Here is a 23,637-nt window from a genome sequence, read left to right as displayed (position 1 = left end):
GTTTCTGATCTCAAATACATTAAGCTTAATCAACCACCTAAAAACTCAGGGTTAAGATAAAGCTTGGAGGTGTTTAGATTAACCAATTGACCTAAACCCGTAATATGTTTTGGATAATTACTTTTACAGTTTTTCCCCAAATTTTTTTTGGATAATTCGAATCGGAAACGGGTACAATCGGTTGACCAAATCCAAAAATACAAACTTTAAAGCCTCCAAAAAAGGGGAAAAGTCAGAGAACAATCTGCCAAAATTTCTGTGGCTCGAAGCTTTTCTTTCTCCTTCACAAAAATGAAGATTTCTCTCTACCTTCTCTCTGTACTCATTCTCTTACCCGTTTCTCTTCAGGATCCGAGTCCTGAAGTCAAGAAACCGACTCGTGCACACGCAGAGCTCACGAACCATGGGTTCCCAATTGGGCTTCTCCCTTTATCTGTCAACGATTACTTCCTCAACCAAACCTCCGGCGACTTCTCTCTTTTCCTCAACGGAGCATGCAAAATCACGCTTCCTCCTGATAACTACATCGCTACTTATTCGAACAAAGTAACGGGTCGGATCTCTCAGGGTAAGATCGCGGAGCTCCAAGGGATTCGGGTTCGGGCGTTTTTCAAGTCGTGGTCTATCACTGGGATTCGATCTTCCGGGGATAATCTTGTGTTTGAAGTCGCTGGGATAACTGCTAAATACCCTTCGAAGAATTTCGATGAGAGTCTTGATTGTGAAGGGAAACGATCGTCTTCTTGATTTCAATTGAAACAAAAAGGTTAGAGCTTTCGATTCTTGAGGGTTTTCTTCAAATTCAGGGTTTTTCTTCTGTTGTTATGAGAATTTAGGATTTTCATATCGAGGTTGAATCTTAGCTTGATTTTGGAGCCGATTGCTTGGTTAGGGTTTTGTTCTATTTGTTTCATTTTGTGGAATTTGACTTCTAATGTGATAATCCATTGACTAGACTAGATCATTGTTTTTGGATCTTTGGAATTGCAATGAATTCAAATGTTGGATGTTAGTAGCCTCATTCATATAAGTCATCTTGGACATTGTGGTCTTTGTTTTCTTTGTTCATATTTGTTAGTAGACTATTTGTTAGATTTTGATAGATAATAGTCTTTTATCATGATTTTGGCTGTTGCTAGCTTCTTTCCTTCACTGTTGGGACTGGTCTTTTGATATGTTAAGCTTTCATGACCAACTGTAATACTAAAACACAAGCATTAGTATTACTGTCATGAAAACTTGAACGTCCTGTGTATTGCTTCTGCGATGCCATGTATTCATTCATTGCTTAGGTTAATTAAAATTGTTTTCTTAGACCATGATGTCGCCGTCTTCTTCGGTATCTAAATGCTATGTAGATTGCTTTCACTAGGTCTCAACAGTTATGCGCTTGGATGTTTTGCTTTGGTTATTAACAAGTGGTTCTTGTCTACTTTGCAGGAAGATTGCCAAGGCAGGAGCAATAAGTGAAAAATGGTTTGTAATATATTTATCTCCATCCGATAAAACAAAGCTTGTAATGTAAAATCGCAGTTGAACCACGACTGTATTCTCTGCAAACTAAGGGTTTCATGGAGGCTTGTAAGTTGTCAATCAAATATGGGTTGAAATGTGATAACAAGCAGGACCAATTTGTGTATTTTGTAGAAAACCAAGAAATTGGTGTACGTAAATATATAACTATTAGGCATTACTTGTATTTTTTTTATAACCGAAGTATATTACGGGCCGAACTCCGGACTAATATCAAGAGACATGTACAAAAACCCGGTATTCTTGTCACTAATGGTGTTTACGGTGGCGAAGAGGTTAACAACAATGAGTGGAACTCGATCCTAGACTTTGACATGTATGGTGACTTGGTGAGTCCTCGACAAATTCAAGAGACCATTGGACCACACTATTCTGAGAAAAATTGAATGTTCTGAAGTAAAAGATAATATATATTTTAGAAGTCTTTGAATATGTAAGTTAGATTGTTGTTTGTTTTCAATGGATGGTGTTATATTTTAAAACTGTTTGATAAACAATGTTTATGTTCTTAAACTACAAATACCTAAGTACAATTTTGTTAACGTTAAAAAGTAATAGGGTCGTCCTACACCACTATACGCCACCGCATTTATTAATCTTCATAGACATTACTGTTTTCAGTTTCATAAAGACTAACACTAGATACACTAGATCCTGTGTATTGCTTCTGCTTGTAGATGTGCAAGTGCACTGCAGTGTCCCGTGAAATGCATAGTCATTATTGTTAAGTTGGCTCAATTGGGAATGATTTTTGTATCCATTAATTGCGTTGGTTGAGAGTTTGTTGTCAACCATGCATTTTCACGTTTCTTTTTTTACTTTTCAAAATATGTGTAATATGTATAATTGTGTGTATGTATTATTATGAAATCCTTTGGATCCGCACCCATAATGATTTGTAAGGAAATGGTCCTTTGGCTGTATGACATAAAATTAAGAAATTGTCTGCATGACCACGTCATTGTAAAAGAGGGCACGAGACGAGAGACAGATATGAAACACCAATGTTATTCTTCTATCAAAGAAACTCCACAAAACTACAGGTTGTTTTGGGGAGACGTCTTCTTACCACACATTTAAAAATAGCAATTGCTAATAATAAACGTAAGTGAAATAACACCTATAAATCACGCAGAGACAAAAGCTGGTTCTTCAGGCATCATAACAATCCAAATAAGCCTGGGATCCAATTTTCTTATTTCCCCAACCAAAACAGGGGAAGAAAAAAAAAGAAACAAAAAAATCAAAAAAAATTTAGAAAATGAGAGCCTCAACAAGAGTCATATGGACAGTATCTGTCCTTATGCTCGCTGCTGTGTCCGAGGCCATCTTCCCTCTACCGTTTCTACCGTTCCTCCCTGGGTTCAACAACGGCTTTAGGGACAATGAGGCTGTGAAGGTTGCGAAACCACAGCCTGCAGCCGGTGCGGTAGCTGGTGGAAAAGGCGGAAGAAGGCAGCGAGGCGGCGGTTTAGACGCTCAGACAACCTGGGGTGGTAAGTGGGAGCTCTTCTTGGAAAACTCGGGTGTGTCAGGGATGCATGCGATTCTTATGCCAGTCATCAACAAGGTCCAGTACTATGACGCCACCATTTGGAGAATTTCAAAGATTAAGTTGCCTCCAGGCGTACCATGCCATGTCGTGAACGCCAAGACTAACAGGATCGATTGTTGGGCTCATTCGATTCTCATGGATGTCAACACCGGCGCCCTTAAGCCTCTAGCCGTATGTTCAAACACATGACACCATCTTTCTTTTTTTTTTTGGACCTAGTCCTAGACACGGTTTATCTTCTCATTAGATAGAATCATATAATATGAAACTTGAATTAAATATTTGCATTCACATGTTTCATGATAGCTTTCCACCGATACATGGTGCTCATCCGGAGGTCTGACCGTAAATGGTACATTGGTGAGCACTGGAGGATACGGAGGAGGAGCCAACACCGCAAGGTACCTATCCAGCTGTGAAAACTGCAAGTGGGAAGAATACCCTCAGGCATTGGCTGCCAAGAGATGGTACTCAACGCAAGCCACTCTCCCTGACGGAAAGTTCTTCGTGATTGGTGGAAGAGACGCCTTGAACTACGAATACATTCCTGAGGAGGGGCAAAACAACAGGAAGCTCTATGACTCATTGCTCCTCAGGCAAACAGACGACCCGGAAGAAAACAACCTTTACCCTTTCGTGTGGCTCAACACCGACGGTAACCTCTTCATTTTCGCTAACAACCGATCCATCCTTCTAAGCCCCAAAACAAACCAAGTCATCAAGGAGTTCCCTCAGCTCCCAGGTGGTGCCCGTAACTACCCGGGATCAGGTTCTTCTGCTCTCCTACCCATCCAGCTTTACGTGAAAAACCCCAAGGTCATCCCTGCCGAGGTCCTCGTCTGTGGTGGTTCCAAACAAGACGCGTATTACAAGGCTGGTAAAAGGGTATTCGAACCAGCACTACAAGACTGCGCCAGGATAAGGATCAACAGCGCAAAGCCTCGATGGAAGACCGAGATGATGCCGACCCCACGAATCATGAGTGATACTGTCATCCTCCCCAACGGAGACATACTTCTAGTCAACGGAGCTAAACGTGGTTGTTCAGGCTGGGGCTATGGTAAAGACCCTGCCTTTGCTCCCCTCTTGTACAAGCCCCATGCTCCACGTGGCAAGCGTTTCAGAGAGCTCAAGCCCTCCACCATCCCACGTATGTACCACTCCACCGCCATCATTCTCCCTGACGGTAAGGTTCTTGTCGGTGGCAGCAACACCAACGACGGTTACAAGTACAACGTTGAGTTCCCTACGGAGCTTCGTGTTGAGAAATTCTCCCCACCTTACCTCGACCCGGCTCTAGCCAACATTAGGCCAAAGATCGTCACCACCGGCACCCCAAAACAGATAAAATACGGACAATTCTTCAACGTGAAGGTCGACCTTAAACAAAAGGGCGCAACCAAGCAGAATCTCAAGGTGACCATGTTAGCCCCTGCCTTCACAACACACAGTATCTCAATGAACATGAGGATGCTCATCTTGGGTGTGGCTAATGTCAAACCTGCTGGTGCCGGTTACGATATCCAGGCCGTCGCACCGCCAAATGGAAACATCGCTCCACCGGGTTACTATCTTATCTTTGCCATCCACAAAGGTGTTCCCAGCACTGGAGAATGGATTCAGATCGTCTAATGATGATGATTTTTACCCATTTTGTCTTATGGCCGTAACATCTTAATATAAAAAAATCACGTAATATCAGTTTTTTTTTCCTTCTATATATTTGTATATGCCACCATTAATGGATCCAAATTCCTTGTGTTTTCTTTAACCATTTTTCTTTCACTTCTTTAAACTTTATCCGTTCATGTAAAACCTTATCGGTGAGTTTTTATTCCTAAATTTTGTATTGGAGAAATTCTTTTATTATTACTTTTGCCTCTTTTCTTTCTTCATTAGTTCGGTTTTTGGGTAAACCATTTGATGGATTTCATCGCAAGTCACTACTGTTTGGTTCATCGACTAATAACGTTAATCACTCTGCTAAGATTGCACAGAATTAGCTAAAATACACAAATAGTTCTCTATGCAAAACCATTATCGAAGAATGTGATTATCACCAAAATCATCTCATCTCTCTGGTCTATACACAATGCCTAAATTCCTAATTTAGGTTTTCGTTATTAGCTTTCTCGTCATAGTATAGAACAATAATGGCAAAATAGATCTCGCAGAAACAGTGTCACGGTTTTACAAAATTCCAATTTCACAGAACACAAAGCCAAATTCCAAATACAATAAAGCTCGTACCTAACAAAGCAAGTCCGATTTGAGTTTCTTCCCCTAAAAGGATCCCAAAAGCGGCGGTTGCGGCAAAGGTTGTGGCGTTGGTGACCGGAACGGCAATAGAGATAGGAGCGTGACTGAGAAGGGCGAAGAATGTGGCGGAGGCGGAGAGGTTGATGAGGAAAGGAATCGAGTATTGCCAGAAGAGGAGGAGATTGATCCAGTCGCGGAGAGCAATCATGATTTTGCGGCGGATCTGAAGAGGAGGAGGAGGAGGAGATTCTGTTGTCAAAGAAGACTTTCTATTATCCCAGGCGAGAGCACCGCGGCGGATCAGAGCATTGGTGGCTCCCCATAGGAGCCCTACCGCCACCATCTTCTCCATGTCTTCCTTCATCGTCGGTGGCCTTTTCGGTTGTTCTGTTTTATAACCCGTATACCACTAAATGTTGTTGAGTAAAGGAGATCAAAACCTTCGAACACCCAGAACCGATCCGAACCCGAAAGGTACCAAACCGAATCCGATCCGAAATTTTAAAATAATGCATCTGAATGGGACTTTAACCCCTAGTCCCAAAGTACATGACCCAAATACCCAAATGCCGAGGCTTCCGGATGGTAAACACATCAATGGTACTATCAACAAACCACTAAATTACATGTCATGCTCAATTAATGTTTCATTGCAAAACCTATTGTACATACACCAGGGCCCTCAATAATCAGATACACTAATCATACAAATGAGCTTCAAAATCCATTAGGAAACAATGTTATAGACGTTACAATGCAAAACACCAAAGAACCAAAATATCAAAAAACGGTCCACACATACTCACACTTCCCTCTTAGAAAAAACAACAGGAAGCAATAGTCAAAACAAGCAGCAAACATGATCAACCAGGTCACTCTATCACAAGTGTCCTCAAACACCAAGACTCGTGTCCCAAATCCTAAAACCAACCATCGCCTGCATTGTTATATATGTACACATTCTCACACACTTTAATCTCCTCTCTATTCTCTCTCTTTCTCACTCTCTTTGTTTTTTTTTTCCTTCTTCTTCTATGCCCTGTTCTATTACCTGATCTTTTCACTATCAGTGTCTGTCACTCGGGCTTCTCATGTTCTCTAACTTTGCTAGATATGAAAATTTCTTCGGTAGAGCTCTTGGAGACTTCATCATGGGCTTCTCCTTCTCTTGCTCAACTTTGTGGAAGAATTCTATATCACTCATTGAACTATGCTTCTTAGTATCTGATGACAATCTCCACCCTATGAAGTCTGATAGTTTCCTCGAGTTTGGTGTTTCTGCTGCAACCACCTTTTCGGTTTCCTCATATTCTGATTCTGCCTCGCTTTCTGATCTTGTCTCTACCTCTCCCATCAATTGTCTTTGAACTAGCCGATCAGCTTCAAGAACATGCTCTATTCTCGACATTATCTTCGAAGCCAGACTTTCTAATACCCTCGAATAGCTCTCCAAAATCGCCTGTCCAATGTCCTGTAAAAAACCCATCATAGCAAACTTTTACTCAGTTTCAGTAAATTTTTGCTGATGCTTGTTTAGTCTTTGTTATGTTGTGTTACCTTGTTGTTTTTAATCTTGGAGACTTCAAGTGAGGATTGTGGGATTCCAGGGAATTGCTGTTTGAGCATAACCAAAATGGTCTCAGCTCGGACCTCAAAAAGCTCTCTCTTCTCTAAGCTAACGGTTGATCCCCACTGCGATTTCCCGTCTTTCTCCTTCTGGCACATCTTCCTCTTCCAAATCACCATGGAAGCTTCAATCCTGTTCTTTAGATCAAGTACTTTGTGTTCCGTTGACAAATCCAAGAAAGAAACAAAGTAGTCAGGATCAAAGCATTCCTCTGTTATGCTCTTGTAAAGAAAATCGCCCAAACTTGTCTTCCCATTCTACAAGATGGAACAGTCTCATCAGCTGCTTAGCTTAATTAGTGAAAGTAGAAAAGAATAAGAGCACTCATGAAGAAGAAGTAAGTTACCTTCGGAAGGGAATCAATGTAGTTTTCAGGAATGTGCATTTCAGACAATACATGAGCATTGATGGCCGTGGCGGCTTTAAGGACTTGTGCCACAGAATCTTTCTGATTTTGCAACCATCTACGTGATTCCTCAGACAAACCATCTGTTGGAACTTTAACAACTGGTAGCCACCAGTTCTCATCCCTCCTCCAATCTCCATTGTGATCTGCATCCTCAATATCTCTTGGCACATACCAAAACTCTTTCTGATCCTTGAAGTTGTCCAAAGTTTCCTGCCAAATGAGTAATTGCATTAGTATGATAAATGGTCACAACTCATAAATCTTTGTTTTTTAATTTTGTTTTCGCAAACGTTAAAACCGCGGTTGAAACAATCAAGTAGTAATTGATGCGGATGGAGGTTAAAACTCACGAGAAGAACCGAGTCAAGTTTGCGTAAAGCTGGAATGTTCGTCAGCAAATCATCTCTTTGTTTCGTCACCATGATCTACAAAGTCAAAAAAATTTGGGTTCGTAAGAAAAATAGTTACTAGGAGTTGTTGGCCTAACAACTAACAAATGCATGCATTCACCTCAGTGAATTGGCCATTTTTGCCCATTTGTTTAGAAGGAACAAACTGGACAATGTGATCAACCACAGATAATAACCAATCCATTTCTTTCCTCCAAATCTCTTTTGTCTCTGGATACATAGGCTGCAATTTCATCTGCTCCCCAAACATTGAATCTGCATGCCGATACCAAAGCCACATAGTTTGTGAATTATTTTAACCATTCAAATAGTTAATTAGACATTAATATGTTTTAATCATATTATTAGTGTTAAATATATACCAGCGAGTTTGGTGATGGCGTTTGACAAAGCTAACGCAGAGGTCACCCCATCCCCACCGCCTGACATGTCCTCTCCAAGCAGCAGTTTTGCGAATCTTTCCTTCATCACTTCAATGTCTGTAAAACAGATATCAATACAAAGATTATGTAAGGATTCCAACTTATAAAATAATTGATAAAGAACTAATCTGATATAAAATATGGGTTACTCCTTACAATTGATATTTAGATCCAAGTCCAACCCATGTATCTACACAAATGCAATCTAAGTGCAATTCATTATGCTATATATATACCACACATCTGATGATGAGATATTAATAGAGATAAATAGGATCATAATTAAGAAAATGTCAATGGTGTTTCTTTTTCCTATGAATCAAATGGGGCTTAAAAGACCTTAGAACGGTTAATTTTTACTCTTTTAATTGTTGTGAAACGCATGTTTTTTGGATAACATGTTAATAATGTATGGAATGGAGGTTTTTGGACGCTTTTACTTTTGTCATTTAACAATTGCCAAAGGCGTGAATTTTTCCGTGCAATGTCATTTTTCATGGACATTTTATTTACTAAATATATATTTTTTTCCAAATTTAAGTGTGTAGATTATATATTGTTAAATATTGGTTTATACATATACAAATGAATCAAATGGATATATTTTCAAAGCATCATTAGCATTTTCAGTTTCACCTAAATTTATGTTGGTGTACCATTTTGTTATTTCTTAAAATATCAAATTTTCAATTTTTCATTTTCATAGATAAAAGTTATGCCATAGATAAAAGTTATGCAATTACCATTTACCAAATTAACTCATACTAATATGTTGTATATATATACCTGATCTCCTACTTTGCTTGCCTCTACGAGTGGATGGTGCAGCATCCATTCCATGTACGGCAAGTTCGTGCTCGGGTGTATGCATGCCATCCCCACGAGAAGAGAATGATGAATGTCCAGAGTTCCGACCATCGAACATCTTTCTAAAACTGAAAGATCTTGGCCAGCTTAGTTTACGTCCTAATGTCCGCACCATTCCCAATTTACTCCTCTCAATTTATCTCTCTCCCCACACTTTCTTTTATTTCTCTCTTTTTTTTTTTTCTTGGCTCAGATCGTATATATATAAAGGAAAACAAAGCAAATGAAATCCACAAAATGGAAGAGAAGAAAGCAAAAAGAGACGTACAGATCAAGAAACTAGTCCTTTCGCTCTCCCTTGTCTCTGTTCTTTCACCACCGAATGAAACAGAACTACTTTATGTTCTGTACTTTTCTTTTTCCAGTTGTTTTATGTTTTTGTTTTTGTTTTTGAGTTGGTGCAAATGAATGAAACAGAGAAATGTTGAACTAGTTTTCTAGGGCTGGAGAGACAACGTGCGGTCCATGTTTTCCAAAAAACAAACAAAAGATAAATAGTGGAAGGGCGGTTAAAGATACTCCGACTTTTCCTTAATTTATTTTATCTTTCAATTGTTTAGAATTTACCTCACCTGCTTAGTTTTTGATTCGTGAATTAAGTCTGGTAGGTACTACGAAATTATTTCTTATTTGAACTAATCCACATTTGGTTTAATGAGATTGTAGGAACATTTTCTAAATAAAAATGTCTACAAAAATGCGATTGGCTCAAATAGTTAGAAAAATGATGTTTTATTGTTACCGGCCGGACCCGAGTTTGAATCCTATGTGCTAAACTTGGAGAGGGATGATTTATGTTTGTGGATCATTACAAATATTGTTTAAGCCTGATCTCGAATTAAGTAAGACTATGGATCAAATATAGCTGGAATTTACAAACTCAATTACTTAAAAAGTGATACGATCAAATTTTAAAATCAAATTTGACTAATTCGTTAGTGCAACAGTAGCATGGGGGCATGTAACACGGCGACTCTTTACCAAGTCTAAACATTCCTGTATATCATACTAATTTAAAGGATTTGATTTCAATATCCTATAATATTGGTTTAATCGTTTAATCACGTCGTGTAATTTATCATTTTGAATAAGTGGCGTTTTTGATCATTTTCTCCTCCACTCACTGATGTATAAATATTGCATTGACATTTTTTTTATCAAGCGGCTTAAACAAATGAGTCTACCTATAAATTGACACATTGAAACAAGTTTTCATTAACAAAAAAAAAAAAACTAATTACATATCAAAAACATATAACCTCATTCCGTTTTACATTTCTTATATCATTCATGTTCACTACTATATGCCCCTTACAATTCCAAATGATCGATTGCTTCATTTGAAAATGATGTTTATGTGTTATTTTAAGAGATGGACCAATTATATAGTATTCCGACAAGTATTTTTTTTAAAAAAAAAATACAAGCACATCATACTTCTTCTTAGGCCTGCCAAAGTTCCCAAAACTTCTCCCTTTCCAGCGAGAACCAAACTATAACTTATTTGCTAAGTGATCTCTCATCAAATAAAATAACAGGATATTTGGAAATTTTGCAATAAACAATTGAGTCAATATAATTTTACTTTTATGTGTTGCTGGCAGATTAAAGTAACCAATATTTTCCTTAGAAATGGTAGATCTCAATGTCACAATACTCGGTTTGGTTTGATTAAACCATCCTTAGTCAAAAGACATGAGGAAACAAAAAATCCATAGTATAATAAGCCAACAAAAACGCTGTTGTTTTCTCCCATTTTATTTGTAGAAACAGCAAAAATATATATGTTGTCGCTAGTTTAGCCGAGGCGGGTCACTGCAGCATGCATAGCATCCGCGAGGTGCGGCACTGTCTTCGAACTTAGACCTGCCATGCTTATTCTCCTGCAATACAACAAAATCACCCTTTTCAATTTAAAGCTCAGAAAACAAAAAATTCTGGTAATTTCTAATTTCTTTTGTTTCATGCTACTATATTTCAATAGCAAGAATGTGATATTCAGATCTATCACTTTCTCAAAATTTCAAAGCAACTACTTCATATAAGTTGGCGACAGTATCTTAGAACCTCTTAGAACTATCTTCATATCATATATACTCATGGTTTTAGGCATTATTACAGAAACCAAACTCTCTCATATGCCTAAAAATATCGAAAAGAAGCGATAGAATATCAGTTGACTCACCCGTCAGAGGTCATGTAAATGTGAAACTCTTTGGTCATGAATTCAACTTGCTCCTTGTTCAATCCGGTAAAAGTAAACATCCCGATCTGTTTGATAATGTGAGTCCAGTCACCAGGTGTGCCTGCAAACCAGACAACGTGTCAAGAACAAAATATTGCAGAGTAATGATTCTGCAAACCTGGAAAAGAAGATAAGAGGAGTGAAAAATCAGAGAAAAGAAGCATTTCTAATATACCTCTAGCTTGTATAGCTTCAAATAACTGTTGGCGCATGCTCTTTATGCGGTCAGCCATTTCTTTCAGCTCGATGGTCCAGTTGTTGTACATATCACTGCCATGTATACAAAGAAAAATTAGAAACTTGGATCAGAATCTAATTCCATAAAGAGATTCATTATAAGCTTGATAGCGCAAAGGAAAATGCTAGTGATTTATGCATGAATCCACAGAGTAAGAAGCTTTGCATGACCATTACAACACAGCATAAACTATCCAATTACTCTGTATGGAAGAACGGTAGAGATCTCTCTTTCCAGTCTATTAACTTATATGCAAGCTTACATTCTAGTATATATATCTGAATGTAATCATCTAGAAAAATGTACTTCTACCATTAACTCGGGTTTAAAGGTTTCTTCCACAACAAAAAAAATTCAGAAGTAATAGTAAACTTAAGCATGGATTTATTAGTTCTGCTCTCTTGCAGGATAAACATGTACCTGCTTTTCAGAATGGTGGCAACAATTGATGCTCCATGAATAGGTGGGCTCGAATACATGGGCCGAACAACAAGTTTCACCTGGCTCTCAACCTTACTAGCCACATCTGCCGACTTGCAGACCTTCACATTATATCAAAAAGATTAGATGCACTTTTAGAATACTGTATTCTCGTACTACACTATTAGATGCACCTTTTGACTAATGATAATGTCAGATGAATAAAAGCAAAGATGAAATTGAGAAGTTTGGTTCCTTACAATGCTAAGGGCACCAACACGTTCCCCATAAAGTCCCATATTTTTGGCATAGCTTTGAGCTATCAAGCATTCACCACCATCAGCAACAAATGTACGGACGGACTGTGCATCTGTGTCAAGGCTACCACTAGCAAAACCCTGCAAAAGTGTTTGGAAAAAGGTATCAGGCTGCTCTTTTTCTACATTAGTTAAGATTCAAGCATACACTATAATGGGGTTCATTTGTTTGCAAACCACCGTTGAATAAAGCAACAAAGCAAGACTACCTGATAAGCACTATCAAAAAAGGGTAATAAGCTTTTAGATCTCATGAGTTGTCGAATCTGTTCCCACTGTTCAGACGTTGGGTCAACTCCAGTGGGATTGTGTGCACATGCATGAAGTAAAACAATAGCTCCAGATGGTGCAGCGCCAAGATCCTCGAGCAAGCCTGGCATCAAAGGTCAAAGTTTGTATCAAATGCCTTTTTATGAAATATTTTGACAAAATGCAATCTTGAGATTTATGTATTCAAATTTCAAACATAAAGTTGTGAAAATACAAGCAGTACACTTACATAAATAATTTCATTGTGGTTATATCAAGGAAAACACAGGAAAAGTAGAGTGGATGGATAATCAAAGCAATAATCATGAACAAAAGTAAACTAAATTAAGGTCAGTGCAACAATCACAGGAAGGTGAAAATAAAAAGTCATGGGAAATTAAGAATCAACCTTTGAAGTCAAGACCACGGGTTGCAGGATCATAGTAGCGGAAATACTCCACAGACAAGCCTGCCAGGTTGAAAACTTTTGGATGGTTCCCCCAAGTTGGTTTTGGAATGTAAATGACACCCTGGAAGAATGAGAAGCGTGGTAAGCAACACTTCTTTGATTACAGAATTCAATGACCGTAAAATCTATAAAAAGAAAACTAAATAGCGAGAAGTGTACTTGGTGGTAGTGTTTTTTGAGAAACTCAGCCCCAACTCTCAAGGAACCAGTACCAGACAAGCACTGGATGGTAGCAACTCTATTCTCTTTGATTGCAGGACTGCCCAACAAAACAAGAATATCATACACAATGAACTAAAAGGGAAATTTTGTCACAACAGCTACAAAAAAAAACAAAGCACTATACGAATTAAAGGTTCTAAGACCAAAAACAAAAAGATGACAAATCCATAGAAATTTTATTACCTGTCAGCACCTAAGATGAGCTTGGCGCTTAACTTGTTAAAATCAGCGATACCAACAATGGGAATGTATTCCTTGACCCGGGACCTTAGAGAAGTAGAGAAAAGTTTTAGGCATTAGCAAAAACAAGAACAAAAAAAAACACAAATTAACAATGACGTTCGAACTCACGGATCATTCACGAGCAGTTGCTCTGCCTTACGAACCACATCAAGAACGAGAGGCTTCCCTTCCTTTGAGAAACCAAGGAAAAAAAGAAACAAACTAATAAAAACCTAAGCTTTGCAAAACAATAATCAATTGAGACCATAAAGATGCTTAAAGGAGAGATCTCGACAAAAATTACCTCAGTTCGGTAGGCACCGACACCCAAATTGATCTTAACGGGGTTAGGATCATTGTTGTAAGCAACAGTTACCTGTTTTCAACAATCAAAACGTTACTTAAAAACTTATAATCAAATCATTGATCACAGAACATGGAGTCATATATATCTAATTTAAAATTCCCAGTAGCTAAATAAGAATCATATCCAAATTGAGTTATACAATAAACGCACAAAGGGATCAAAATCTCCGATCACACTCATATCAAATCTAACCGTCACGATTTCGGATAACCGAGTTGGATCGAAGCAATGAAAATCAACCAAAACGCTTTAAAAAAAGAGAGAGGCGACATACACCGAGAATAGGATCTTCGGGAGCACGAGCAACGTTAGAGAAGACGGAATCCATTAGACAAGGGACAGACAATGGATCGATGAGAGGACTAAGTTAAAGACAAGAGAAGTCGCCTTTTTAGTTTTTATCTTCTTCGAGGATCAACTTTAGCTGTGGGCGCCTATATTGCGTGCGATTTGGCAACTGTGGGCGCTGCTGCTTGAACTTGCCCAACAAGTCGACCACTTTATTTACATTTTCTTTTATTACAAAAATATTCTAATTTCCTTTTCTGTTTTGGTCTGAATTCTAATTTCCTGTTTTTTTTTTTAAACAAACTTTATTTATACATCTTTTCTTTTGTTAATATTCATTCAATAGATTTCTTTGACATCAGAGCAATGTTTGCTTTTCAACAGAAACTTGGAGACTGTATAATAAGAGCTAGTATTTTGTACATGATTCTGTCTGTGTATCACACATTTTTTGTATTATCTACTAACTGGTACAACTCTGCACCTATCTGGGAAGCCCAGTCAATTGTCGAACCAAAGAAGAGCTCCCAAAAGCACAGATCCACTGCAAGCACTGATGAAAATATTAGCAATGCCAACGTTTGGTACCGGTTTAGTGGCCAACGCAAAGCCTCTGCCATTCTCCTCAGAATCGGATATGAACTAGTCTCCAAGTCCGTTGGATTTCTGATAGTCCAAGCTGTTACCCATCTTACCTCACAAGGAACAAGATCAAACTCTTCTCTCAGTCGTCTTCCCAGGTCAGGCATGTGGCCTCCGCCATAAAGAATTCCAATTCTCTTGTGCCCTTGCTCCATTGCTCTTCTTAATGCTTCTGTAGCTGCTCGGTTTCTCTCACCAATGATGACAGATTTCTCCTCTATATCTGATGTCGCTTGTGTTAGCCTTCACAACCAAAATTTTTAATGCAATTGTTAATTTCCCACTAGCCTACATATCTTTGCATGCCCTTCAAATAACATAAGGAATAAAACAAGACAGCACTTACTCAGATGTCAATCTCTTAGCGAGGAAAACCTTCATAGCAGCTCCAAAGTCAAGCCGTGAAAGTGCTTCCAATTCTGGATAGTCTGACGTCTGATCTCCAAAGTCAGCACAAAAAGCCCCAATTAGGAAAAGACCCACAAGAGGCATAGGAAAAACCCGTGAAACCCATAGAAGCTTTGACCTCCATGTATCAAGACTTTCAGTTTCCAAAGCTGGCTGTATCATTGCTTTTGTTGATCTAATAGTCATGTCCCTGGCAAATGAGAAGAAGCTTTCTCCTTTCTCCTTCTGCAACAAATATGAAACAGTGCCGATGAAGATTAAATCAGTCATAATGATAGTCTGCATTCTGAAAATATTCAAGTAAAAATGATTCTCGCTATTCCAAACAATACAACGATGAATACAGGCAACAATGCGGAAACCAAAGAATATTACTCAAAAATGACAGAGAACAAGCAACAACCAAAGATAGGTTTGGAAACAAACCTGAAGCAACTGGAAAGTCTCGAAATCGAGATCAGCATGGTACCAATTCTCAGTTTCGTAGTCTAGACAATCTAACTGAAAATCAAGTGTTAGTACTCTTGCCATCTGCCGCTGAATGAACCCGAGAATACTAAAGCCTCTTGAACGAGAACTCTTGAGCCTCTTGGCTGCAATTGGGTTTTTCCTATTTTCCAAGGTCTCTTTACTAGCAACCATCTCATACAAGATAGAATCATATGGTTCAAGCTCCTTTTGAAGAGTTGTGAAGTACCTACAGACCCAAACCCAAACCTTATATGTCATCACACAAGAAACTAATTAAAACCTAACCAAACTCACTAGTAACAAATTACGAGCAATAGAAGAAAGACTCACTCTTTATCTGCAATATGAATCGTTGAGACCAAATCTACCTGTAATATATTAGAGATGATGAAACCGATAAAAATGTCACCTTTCTCGATTTATATGGAAACCCAGAAAGGAACAGAGATGGTGATGTAACCTGAAGAAAAGGGTTGAGAAGAATCCAAGGGAAACGTTTCTTGTAGCTGACGATTGCAGTCTGTAACTCGCTGGTGCCATTTCCGGCGTCGGGACGGCGTTTGAACCTCATGTAATCAGCAATTGAATTGGATTCTAGAAAAAGGGCGGCGTCCGAAGCATCATCAGACGGTAGATTCATTGAGGACGAGACAAAGACATTTGGACAACGGGAATTTGACCGGAACCGGTATTGAGGTATGCGAAGAAGTTTCGAAGATGAGTAAGAAGAAGAAGAAGAAGAAGATCTTTCGGTTGTGGAGCTGTGACCAAACGGAGGAAGGACGGCGAAGGAGCTCACCGCCATGGTTCCTCCCTTGATTTTGTTTTACGGGATATAGTTGAGAAGAAGAAGTAGTAGTGATGATGTGAAGAAGATATTTCGCCATTTTCCAACCAGAAGAAGTTTACACGTTTCTGCTTCGGAAAAAAAAAAAAAAATCGTTTGATTACTTGGTAAACCGAGTCAAAAAAACTTAAAACCAAGAAAAAATTATGATTTAACCAAACCAGTTGTTAACCGAGAGAGGAAACCAGTGGTTCTCTTCCTTTCCCATAAATAGAAATGGAAAACACAAAGTGAAAAAAAAAAAAACAGAAATCTTTTAATTAGCCAGCCATTTGTTTTTCAATGAAGGGGTTATTTATGTGCTTAACGCTAACCATGAGCGATTTGGAGCTGATTTAGTTCAAATTGTTTTTGTTCTCTTTGCATTCTTTTCGAGTCCTGATTGAGTGGTATACGTAGGACGAGTGTTTGCCATTTAATCGAGCTATTGATTGATGCAACAACTAAAAACATTTTTTTAGTCTGCTACTGTATTACTAGTTTTTAGCGACTTGGTAACATCTACTATGCATACACAATTTGTTAGTTTTAATTTCAGTAACTTAGGAAGGCGCAAATATACAATGTTGTGTGCTACTAGCCTACTGCTTTGGAATACTACAACCAATTTAGTTTTAGTTGTCTATTAATTTGGCATATTACGTACAGGACTAATTGCTAAGTTTTAAATAGTGAAATAAGCTTAATAATAATCAGTTGAATTGGTTGCATATATGGTCTCTCTTCTTGGCATTGCATTCCCCTAGCTCTCTCCTTTTCTTTGTCTTTAACCTCTTGTAAATTCATATTCATAACTCACCTGATCTTTTGTTCGTAAGATGGTTAATTCATATGTATCATGTACAGTTTTCTTCTCCTTTGTTATTTTTTTCTGCGTTCATCAAAATTTCAATATATCTTCCCGATTTCGGGTTTAAATATGACAATCTGAAAATACACATTTGTGCTCTTTTCTTAAAATTTTATTTTATTAGATGAGTTATTCGATCATGTTACCAACAAATTTAAAAATAAGATTTTAGGGTATATATATTTTATATTTTATGATAGTAATCTATATTTTAGATATTTATTTAAAATTTAAGATTATAAAAGAGGATATTTGTCCACAATAACAAATTTCTAGATCCTGTGCTAGTGCCCACAACTTTGTGCACACATATATATCTATATTGATACATGCAATGCGTAGGTTGAGTGTGGTCGGGTAAGTCATAAGTGGAACCACTTTAACCACGTAGATGTTGGAGGAAAGTTAGTCACGCTTTCATTAAATAAATAATTTGACATCATTCTAAAGTCAGCTTCCACACAATCCTTATTGGTCTTTTAACCAAGCTGCTTAACAATGCACCATTAGATATCATCAGCAATTATATGTTTTTATACAAATAGTTAAATTGTGGAAGACAACTCGACGGCAAGCTATTCATTAGGCAGGCCACTTTTGAAGACACGAATAAAAGTGGTTGTCCTTTATGGTTCACCTATTACCTCATTTATCTGGACCATTGATTTTGTTTTTCCACCATGCGCCCACCATCGTATGTTATGCAGCTAGTTTTTGCGCATAAGTTTAAAGGGATTATCTTTAGAATACAGGTTCTCTCGCTAGAATATAAGAGAGAAGTTCTCATATTCCTTATAAACTAATGGTGTTTAATGGTGATATTTATAAGAGATTACTTATACCGATTTTGGATATCCGAAAAGTATGTGTTAAGATCAGCTATCTATCAGCCTTCATCATAAACCACATGTATAGAAGATGTAGTGCAAGTGTGCAACTAGCTATCCTATTATATACACACTATCCGAATATATATATGCAGGGCCGGCTCAAATTTTTTTTGGACCTTGTGTCCAATTATTTTTTTTCTAAAAACTTAAGATCTTATTTGTAAAGATTTAAAATTTAAGACCCTTGTTTGCAAAAATATCAAAAATTTAGGACCTTAAGAGCATCCACATTAGTCAACTCTTGATAGATGTCTTTAGTATAAATTAGTGATAATATTAAAGATATCCTCATTTTTTGGTGTTTAAAATGTCTCTAGGAAAACACAAATCTTAAATAAAATACACTGTCCATTTTAATTTTATTTTTTTATTAGTTTTATATTTAAAGACACCCACAAATAAATGGCTAATGTGGATGCTCTAAATCTTCATAAAAACTGACAAAAAAATGTGGACCCGCACTGCCTCTAAGCCGGACCTGTATATATGCATGCATGTGGATTAGATAGATGTGATGAGTTCCTAAATACTTATCCTTCATGAGGTGTGCGTGATGCGTTCCATCACAAATCTATAACAGAATATGGTTAACGAATTTTCGTAACCTAAAAATTTGTGGCGTGTGTTTTGTCTGCCAAGACCCAGACGAAATATTACAAACCCACTAATATCGCTACTCTTCTTTTTTTGTCAATCACTACACTTTAAAGTGGTTAGTGTTGTGATGTTTATCACTAGTTTAGACCATATATTGCATCGTTTCTTTGTTTGTTTTGAATATATAAATGATCGTTTGATCATTCTTCGTGCATATATACCTACAAATTAAGGGCATGTCGTGGGATTTGGCTTCATTTCAAGATCTTCTGATAGCACGCAAATACATGAGGATCTTGTTGATAATATTTGATGATGATGGTGAAGGTATGATGATGATAAGGCACGTTTTTTTTTATTTTTTTTGCAAGTCGACAAAAGAAATATCTTAGTTAGAGGCAAAAGAGAAGTAAGAAAAGGTTATACATATAAAGAGTGGAGTCTCCAACAAAGATATCATTCTCTTTTGAGTGGATTAACTCCACGCTTAATTAAGTGTGCATATCCCATACCACCAGACGTGGGTCCCATTCTAATTCTGCTGTTTCTTCCAATATTTTTGATCTTGTGTCACTAATTGGGACTATTGTTTTGTTAATGGCGATTATATTCCAACTTTTAGTTTCTTTCATCTTTTTGGATTGAAACTTCACAATAACTCTAATCTTTCGTTAATTATAAAACAAATTTCTGTAAACTATAACAAATTTATGTGCTAAATCATGTGTTCATAAGTTTAGATATATTATACCCAATTCTATAGTAATTAGATTGCGGAAATTAGTTTCAATTTTGTCTAACACAATTACATTGATCTTCCGATTCAAAATATATTAATTATCTGAATTATATTTATATATAGGATAAGAGAAATAAAAATTTGTAATGTGAAATATCATAGTCGAGAGGGGAACTGACAAGTGTACATATGAATATAGCTGTGGATTCCACCAAAATTCTGGCAGAGGCATTATCTAAAAATTGATACTGCGCGTGTTGTTTCATGATGTGTTGCAGTGATGTGTATTTCATATTTGCACAATCCTACAGAGTCCACTTGGTACCGTAGCCAAACACAAAGAGAACCTAATCACATTGTTTTAATTTCTTCAAACTGGTTTTTATCTTTTGGATACATAGGTGATTCTTCATTTGTTTTAATAGTTACGGAGCACAATGTCATGCTCCAATGATCATAGTAGATTTGTAATGTAGCGTGTTCAGCATCTTTTAGGGTTTTATTTGCTGTTGCGTTTCTAATTCAGTTCAACTCTAAAATCATGTGGTGATAGAGTCTATGTGAAATGTGGATTTTCGCGGGGTCTGAGTCATCCCGGTTTTATTAATATCAAAGTTATGAACTTATTAGTATGAACAAAAAGATCAAAGTTACCCGAACCCGCTAGATGTACTGGTTCACGACGACATGGAGAGGACTAATCAATGTGTTGAAATAAGGTAAGCGATTCTTGGTTAACAAACAAAACAAGTTACAAGGACTGAGATTTTGGGTGGGCGAAAGCCATAGCTTTTAAAACATGATTGAACTTAAAAGTGGATGTTAGAATTTGAGGGAAAAAAAAGTGATGTCAACTAAGATAGTTGAAAGAATGTCTTAAACTAAAGTAAACCATCTTATTGGACCGGTCCAACCGTGGTCCGGAAGCATCTCCGGTATGACTTACTCTAGAAATCAAAATTGACCCTTCAATTGCTTGTATTTTTCTTGGGTTCACTTTTTAATTTTATTTAAATTACGTACGTTCTATGTCTTCAGAGTTAAAATGTTTAATTATTCTTTGTATATTGTTCGCCGCAAAAGTAAACTATATTACAACGTAACTAAAATTGAAATGAATGAGAAATATATAATTAAAGAGAATAATGAAATACATGAATAGAAGTAATATAAATATCTACTATACAGTATATATCTTATAATTATGATGTCACGATGAGGAAGTCTTGAAAACATGCCCAAGCATCTATGGTCTAGTGGCAGAAGAAGCTTTGGGAAAGGGTGAAACTCCCAAACCTGAGTTCGATTCTCCCTGGAAACAAAAACACATTTGTTTGGGAAGTCTGTCAGTTGGGCCTTGGCCCAATTGGTTTACCTGGTAGCCAGAAATGCAGGCGGCCTGACTACCCCTGGCACTTAGTCGGAAGGCATTCCAAACTCGGGATAGGTAGAGTGGTAGCCCGTAAGGGCCTAACCGTTAACACGGTGGACCAGTCCACTAAGTAGCACCTTTGTGCGTTCCTACCGGGGCCGACCGGATAGCCGATAGGGTTTATCAAAAAAAAAAAAAAAAAAAGTCTTGAAAACATTAAAATGCCAAAACATAAGCATGCGACCGAAATGTGGCAGAAAATTTAAGAGTTTTATTTGTCGCAATCATTACTCATGCTAACATTTTTCATTTTCCCCCTCATTTGTGGATAACGCACGATATTACATTCTACACACCAACAAGATTCTATAAAAACGCAAAGGTTGTCTCCATAGAATATCGTCCCATCACCAAACATTAGATCTCCTCTTTCTCTCTATCTATCTCACTCACACTCCTTCTCTCTCTCTTTCTCTCTCAGAACTTGGATATGGGTGAAGCCGTAGAGATCATGTTCGGAAATGGATTCCCAGAGATTCACAAAGACACATCACCCATTCAAACCCTCCACTCCAACCAGCAGGACTGCCATTGGTATGAAGAAACCATCGATGATGATCTCAAGTGGTCTTTTGCCCTCAACAGGTTTTCATCTATCTCAACTTTGCTTTCATTATATATGTATATATGATTTTGCCTGTTTTTTATGGTTTATTTACTTTATTTTGTCTCGACAGTGTTCTCCATCAAGGAACTAGTGAGTACCAAGATATTGCTCTGTTGGACACCAAACGTTTTGGAAAGGTACATTTTGTCAAATATTCTTATGAAACAATATTTTTACTTAAAAGTTCATGTTTATTTTGTATAGTTTTGATTAATTACAAATTTCTTAGAGTAGTGATATTATAAGGTGGAGACTAATTAGTATGAAGTACTTAAAAACAGGTGCTTGTGATTGATGGGAAAATGCAAAGTGCAGAGAGAGATGAGTTTATCTACCATGAATGTTTGATCCACCCGGCCCTCCTTTTCCATCCCAAGTATATATGCACTTTATTTTACTTTACTTACAAATTAATTTCTTGTATTCAATCAAGTGCTTTATATTTGAATAATGCACCTAACATAGTCTACAAAATTTCTACTTATGTTTAAAAAGTTATATCACTTGTTTATTGTTATTAGACATGAACATTTTATATAAACATAGTTTCGAATTGTTATTTACTCAACCATTGCTCATTGAGTAGCCCCAAGACGGTGTTTATAATGGGAGGAGGTGAAGGCTCTGCTGCTAGAGAAATATTAAAACACACGACGATCGAGAAAGTTGTCATGTGTGATATTGATCAGGTTAACCTCAAGTCTCCAATTGTATTAACAAAAAATATACGTTCATGCATGATCTTAACAAATTAATAAATGTTTTTTTTTCTTTCTTTCTAGGAAGTTGTTGACTTTTGCAGAAGATTTCTGACCGTTAACAGCGATGCTTTCTGTAACAAAAAGCTTGAACTTGTGATCAAAGATGCAAAGTAAGGAACCTAAAACATAACAAAAACAACAAAAGTAAGTTTTCAATGACGTCTAAATCTCTAATTAAAAATATAATTTGAATGTGAAAAAGGGCTGAATTGGAGAAAAGAGAAGAGAAGTTTGATATCATAGTAGGAGATTTAGCCGATCCAGTGGAAGGTGGACCTTGTTATCAGCTCTACACGAAATCCTTCTACCAAAACATCCTCAAACCCAAGCTTAACCCCAATGGCATTTTTGTGACCCAGGTCTTAAATCTTTTTAATATTTTTTTGATAAATATTTACTAATTTGGGAAAAAGATAATAAAACACTTTATTTTTGTATAAATAATAATAGGCTGGACCAGCAGGAATATTCACTCATAAGGAAGTCTTCACATCAATCTACAACACCATGAAGCAAGTGTTCAAGTGTAAGCAAATTACGCCTCTTTTGTGTGTTTCTTGTAGAGAAATTATTGGATCCATTTTTTGATGATTGAAGTAAAAACAGACGTAAAGGCTTACACAGCACATGTGCCATCATTTGCGGACACATGGGGATGGGTGATGGCATCGGACCACGAGTTTGATGTTGAAGTTGATGAAATGGATCGAAGAATCGAAGAGAGAGTTAAAGGAGAATTGATGTATTTAAACGCTCCTTCTTTCGTCTCTGCTGCTACTCTCAACAAAACCATCTCTCTCGCGTAATTTCCATTTCTCACTCTTTTTTTTTTCTTAACACAATGAATAATTAATCGATTTATTTACAAAATGGATACTAAATATTGGACAGACTGGAGAAGGAGACTGAAGTTTATAGTGAAGAGAACGCGAGATTCATTCATGGTCATGGTGTGGCGTACCGGCATATTTAAAAGAAGAACCGGTTCAATTTCAGATTCATACCAAACCCATGTCATAAAAACATAAAAGCCGGTTTCTTTTCTCCGCATATAACCGGGGCGTTGTCTTGATGATTACTTTGGTTCGGTTTTCTTTTCTACATTGCTTGGGTTTTCGTTTTCTTGTTCTTATCTTCCCTCAAGTTATTCCGGTTTAGTTTGGTTAACAAAACTATATCTTCCCTCAAGTAATTTCGGTTTAGTTTGGTTGACAAAACTATACTGCTTACTAATTAAGAAAAAGACCAATCGTCATCGTCAGTTTCTTCTTCAA

General features: G+C 37.2%; 7 protein-coding genes across 8 annotated transcripts; 3 read left to right on the top strand and 4 right to left on the bottom strand.

The window, feature by feature from the left end:
* Positions 1 to 234: 234 nt before the first annotated feature.
* LOC9310021 lies at positions 235 to 1,693 on the top strand. The gene is made up of 2 exons (XM_021022433.1): positions 235 to 766; positions 1,441 to 1,693. The coding sequence occupies exon 1, from the start codon at positions 292 to 294 to the stop codon at positions 745 to 747; it is 456 nt and encodes a 151-aa protein (XP_020878092.1). The 5' UTR covers positions 235 to 291; the 3' UTR covers positions 748 to 766; positions 1,441 to 1,693.
* An 826-nt stretch (positions 1,694 to 2,519) lies between these two features.
* Positions 2,520 to 4,957, top strand: LOC9307965 (aldehyde oxidase GLOX1). The gene is made up of 2 exons (XM_021022429.1): positions 2,520 to 3,259; positions 3,395 to 4,957. Exons 1-2 carry the CDS (start codon positions 2,795 to 2,797, stop codon positions 4,718 to 4,720), a joined length of 1,791 nt encoding a protein of 596 aa, XP_020878088.1. The 5' UTR covers positions 2,520 to 2,794; the 3' UTR covers positions 4,721 to 4,957.
* Positions 4,958 to 5,226: 269 nt separating this feature from the next.
* LOC9307964 (transmembrane protein 234 homolog) lies at positions 5,227 to 5,884 on the bottom strand. The gene has a single exon (XM_002871849.2). The coding sequence runs from the start codon at positions 5,709 to 5,711 to the stop codon at positions 5,295 to 5,297; it is 417 nt and encodes a 138-aa protein (XP_002871895.1). The 5' UTR covers positions 5,712 to 5,884; the 3' UTR covers positions 5,227 to 5,294.
* A 165-nt stretch (positions 5,885 to 6,049) lies between these two features.
* On the bottom strand, positions 6,050 to 10,279 carry LOC9307963 (rop guanine nucleotide exchange factor 10). Of its 2 annotated transcripts, XM_021022431.1 has the most exons (8): positions 9,351 to 10,279; positions 9,002 to 9,150; positions 8,156 to 8,272; positions 7,894 to 8,048; positions 7,734 to 7,808; positions 7,321 to 7,593; positions 6,905 to 7,231; positions 6,050 to 6,818 (listed from the first exon to the last, which is right to left on the bottom strand). In XM_021022431.1, the coding sequence occupies exons 2-8, from the start codon at positions 9,138 to 9,140 to the stop codon at positions 6,414 to 6,416; spliced, it is 1,491 nt and encodes a 496-aa protein (XP_020878090.1). In that variant the 5' UTR covers positions 9,141 to 9,150; positions 9,351 to 10,279; the 3' UTR covers positions 6,050 to 6,413. The 2 variants fall into 2 exon arrangements, with proteins under 2 accessions (XP_020878090.1, XP_020878089.1); XM_021022430.1 differs by having other exon boundaries at positions 9,002 to 10,279.
* Positions 10,280 to 10,685: 406 nt separating this feature from the next.
* Positions 10,686 to 14,303, bottom strand: LOC9307962 (aspartate aminotransferase, cytoplasmic isozyme 1). Its single transcript, XM_002871847.2, has 12 exons — positions 14,106 to 14,303; positions 13,769 to 13,840; positions 13,594 to 13,655; positions 13,426 to 13,509; positions 13,180 to 13,279; positions 12,961 to 13,081; positions 12,512 to 12,675; positions 12,246 to 12,383; positions 11,986 to 12,107; positions 11,503 to 11,597; positions 11,268 to 11,388; positions 10,686 to 10,965 (listed from the first exon to the last, which is right to left on the bottom strand). The coding sequence occupies exons 1-12, from the start codon at positions 14,157 to 14,159 to the stop codon at positions 10,881 to 10,883; spliced, it is 1,218 nt and encodes a 405-aa protein (XP_002871893.1). The 5' UTR covers positions 14,160 to 14,303; the 3' UTR covers positions 10,686 to 10,880.
* Positions 14,304 to 14,437: 134 nt separating this feature from the next.
* LOC9310020 lies at positions 14,438 to 16,572 on the bottom strand. Its single transcript, XM_021022432.1, has 5 exons — positions 16,101 to 16,572; positions 15,971 to 16,008; positions 15,596 to 15,866; positions 15,108 to 15,394; positions 14,438 to 15,004 (listed from the first exon to the last, which is right to left on the bottom strand). Exons 1-5 carry the CDS (start codon positions 16,443 to 16,445, stop codon positions 14,560 to 14,562), a joined length of 1,386 nt encoding a protein of 461 aa, XP_020878091.1. The 5' UTR covers positions 16,446 to 16,572; the 3' UTR covers positions 14,438 to 14,559.
* A 4,644-nt stretch (positions 16,573 to 21,216) lies between these two features.
* Positions 21,217 to 23,576, top strand: LOC9307961 (thermospermine synthase ACAULIS5). Its single transcript, XM_002873906.2, has 9 exons — positions 21,217 to 21,580; positions 21,673 to 21,739; positions 21,884 to 21,978; positions 22,189 to 22,291; positions 22,385 to 22,473; positions 22,566 to 22,722; positions 22,814 to 22,889; positions 22,970 to 23,165; positions 23,255 to 23,576. The coding sequence occupies exons 1-9, from the start codon at positions 21,426 to 21,428 to the stop codon at positions 23,334 to 23,336; spliced, it is 1,020 nt and encodes a 339-aa protein (XP_002873952.1). The 5' UTR covers positions 21,217 to 21,425; the 3' UTR covers positions 23,337 to 23,576.
* The last annotated feature ends 61 nt before the right edge of the window (positions 23,577 to 23,637 follow it).

The sequence above is a fragment of the Arabidopsis lyrata genome (assembly GCF_000004255.2).
Source record: "Arabidopsis lyrata subsp. lyrata unplaced genomic scaffold ARALYscaffold_6, whole genome shotgun sequence".
In the NCBI taxonomy this organism is placed as follows: domain Eukaryota; kingdom Viridiplantae; phylum Streptophyta; class Magnoliopsida; order Brassicales; family Brassicaceae; genus Arabidopsis; species Arabidopsis lyrata.
The sequence above is the reverse complement of the archived record's forward strand: the minus strand, read 5'-3'. Positions and strand labels throughout refer to the sequence as shown.